Raw genomic sequence first — 1,904 nt, 5'->3', positions numbered from 1 at the left:
CAGCAGGAAGCTGGGGTGTGGTCTGCTGCTGGGCCCCCTCTGCTTCCTACAGAAATAGCAGCAGCCAGAGCGTCCATGTCCGTCCCCGCTGGGCACGGGAAGGATCGGGCAACAGCCACACGTGCAGCGGGCACTCACAGAAGGGGACACTCAAGCTTGGGGGGCCTAGGAAGCAGGCGGCCCTCCCTCCAAGGTCATCGCCCTTACTCCACTGGCCGGTCACCTTGCTGCCCGCTGCCCTGGAAGTTCTGGGCAGACCTGCCCTTTTCTCCGGGGCGGCCGGGGAGGGTCACTGCAAGGCAGTTCTACGTACAAATATCCTCGGAAACACCACCCAGAAGACCAGGAAGTCACGGCCTCGCAGACGAGAGGCCTGGGGACCGTCCCAACCCTCAGCCCGGGTGGCCGCCTTTCCACGTGCGTGTCTGCGTGTGGTCTTTGTAAATAACACTGCTTACAGTCTCTCCCTAGGGATTCTGACGCACAAAGAGAAGGTGGTGACTGGCGGGCGACATCTGGACGGGTCCCAGGGCCCCCACCTCCTGGGCTCCCATCCCTGTGAGGCCCCTCCCCCGTGGCTTCGTCCAGACCTGGTGACTCTAATGGGGAGAACGCAGCCCCCGCCCAGGTGAGCGCACAGGTGGCGGCTCCGTCTCGCTCACACTGTCACTCTGGCTCCGAGGCCACTAGCTGTCACTTGGGGAGCAGCCCGATGGGGCAGCCCCGTGGCAAGGGGCTGAGGCGTCCCTCCAGCAGCCCGAGGAATTGAGTCCGCCCACGCCCCACGCTGCCCGGAGCTGGTGGAGCAGAGGGTCCGGCTAAGCCTGGCAAAGTCCTCATCCACAGGGACTGGAGATGACAAACGTTTGCCACCGGCCACTAAGCTTAGGGGTGATCTGTGACGCAGCAGCTGGCCAAAATACGGCTACTGAAGAATACGGCTACTGAATAAAACAGCCACACACTCAGCTGTCACGTCCGGAGGAGTCACTTTTCCTTCTCCTGAAATCCGGGTTTGCAGCCAAGCACGATCATCCCTACTTGGCTAGGGGTGAAAAGGAGCGTGCGTTTTAATAGGACTGGCAGGAACCCTGGTCGCCGCTAAGTGGGTCCTTTCTCACACAGGGGTGAAGGGAAGACGGACACAGGGCCACACTGCGTCTTAACTGCGGTAATAGTTTATTTATTAGTTTATTTATAGTTTGGACAAAGGCGAGAGCAATCCTGAGTAGTAATTACATAAAGGACGTTGTGGCTACACTACCAGTAACGGGACGTCACCTCTGCAGAAGGAGCCCCCAGAAACGCTCCCCGCGCACGCAGCGCTGTCCAAGGCTCAGAAAGGGCGGGCCGCACGCAGGCACCTCCGGCCGACGGCGGGGACGAGCTGGGGGACCCCGCGCCGCCCCACGCGGCCCACGGCAGCCGGGCTCACACGTGCTCCTTGTCGAACTCGCACATGAAGTGCATGGTGATGTGGCAGTCCACGTCGTTCCAGCCGCCGGAGGCCACCATCTCCACGCAGTCCTCCTCGTCGTAGGCGTTGTTGGGCTCGCCGCTGCGCCACTTGTGGAAGGTCTGCATGGGCGAGCGGTCGGAGTAGACGAAGCTGCCCTCCCGCTCCAGGTCGTTGATGCCGATGAAGACTCGCGCCAGGCCCGCCTGCGCGATGTAGGCGGCCATCAGGCCGTTGGCGGCCTCGTCCTTGGGCATGCTCAGCGTGCCGCCCCGGCGCTGGCAGGACAGCTGGGCATCCGCGTAGCGCTTCTCCTCTTTCACCAGCAGGTACAGCTTGTGCTCCGTCTCGCGCACGCCGGCGACAGCTGCGGGGGCGGGGTGCCGGGCAGTGAGCGCTCGCATCTCTGGGCCTGCGCCCCACCCCCGGGCAGACACCGCAGGCAGCA

The 1,904-nt window shown here is 63.2% G+C and overlaps 1 protein-coding gene across 1 annotated transcript in view; it reads right to left on the bottom strand.

Moving 5' to 3' along the window:
- Positions 1-1,178: 1,178 nt before the first annotated feature.
- The window catches only part of COLEC11 (collectin subfamily member 11), a 17,394-nt gene continuing 16,668 nt past the window's right edge, over positions 1,179-1,904 (bottom strand). Inside the window, exon 7 of the mRNA XM_025045786.1 lies at positions 1,179-1,823. Coding sequence (XP_024901554.1) covers positions 1,432-1,823 — 392 coding nt within the window. The 3' untranslated portion in view covers positions 1,179-1,431. The remainder of the gene's footprint in view (positions 1,824-1,904) is intronic.

This window comes from Pteropus alecto, unplaced genomic scaffold (genome assembly GCF_000325575.1).
Source record: "Pteropus alecto unplaced genomic scaffold, ASM32557v1 scaffold61, whole genome shotgun sequence".
NCBI lineage: Eukaryota > Metazoa > Chordata > Mammalia > Chiroptera > Pteropodidae > Pteropus > Pteropus alecto.
This window is presented reverse-complemented; position numbering and strand designations above follow the sequence as displayed.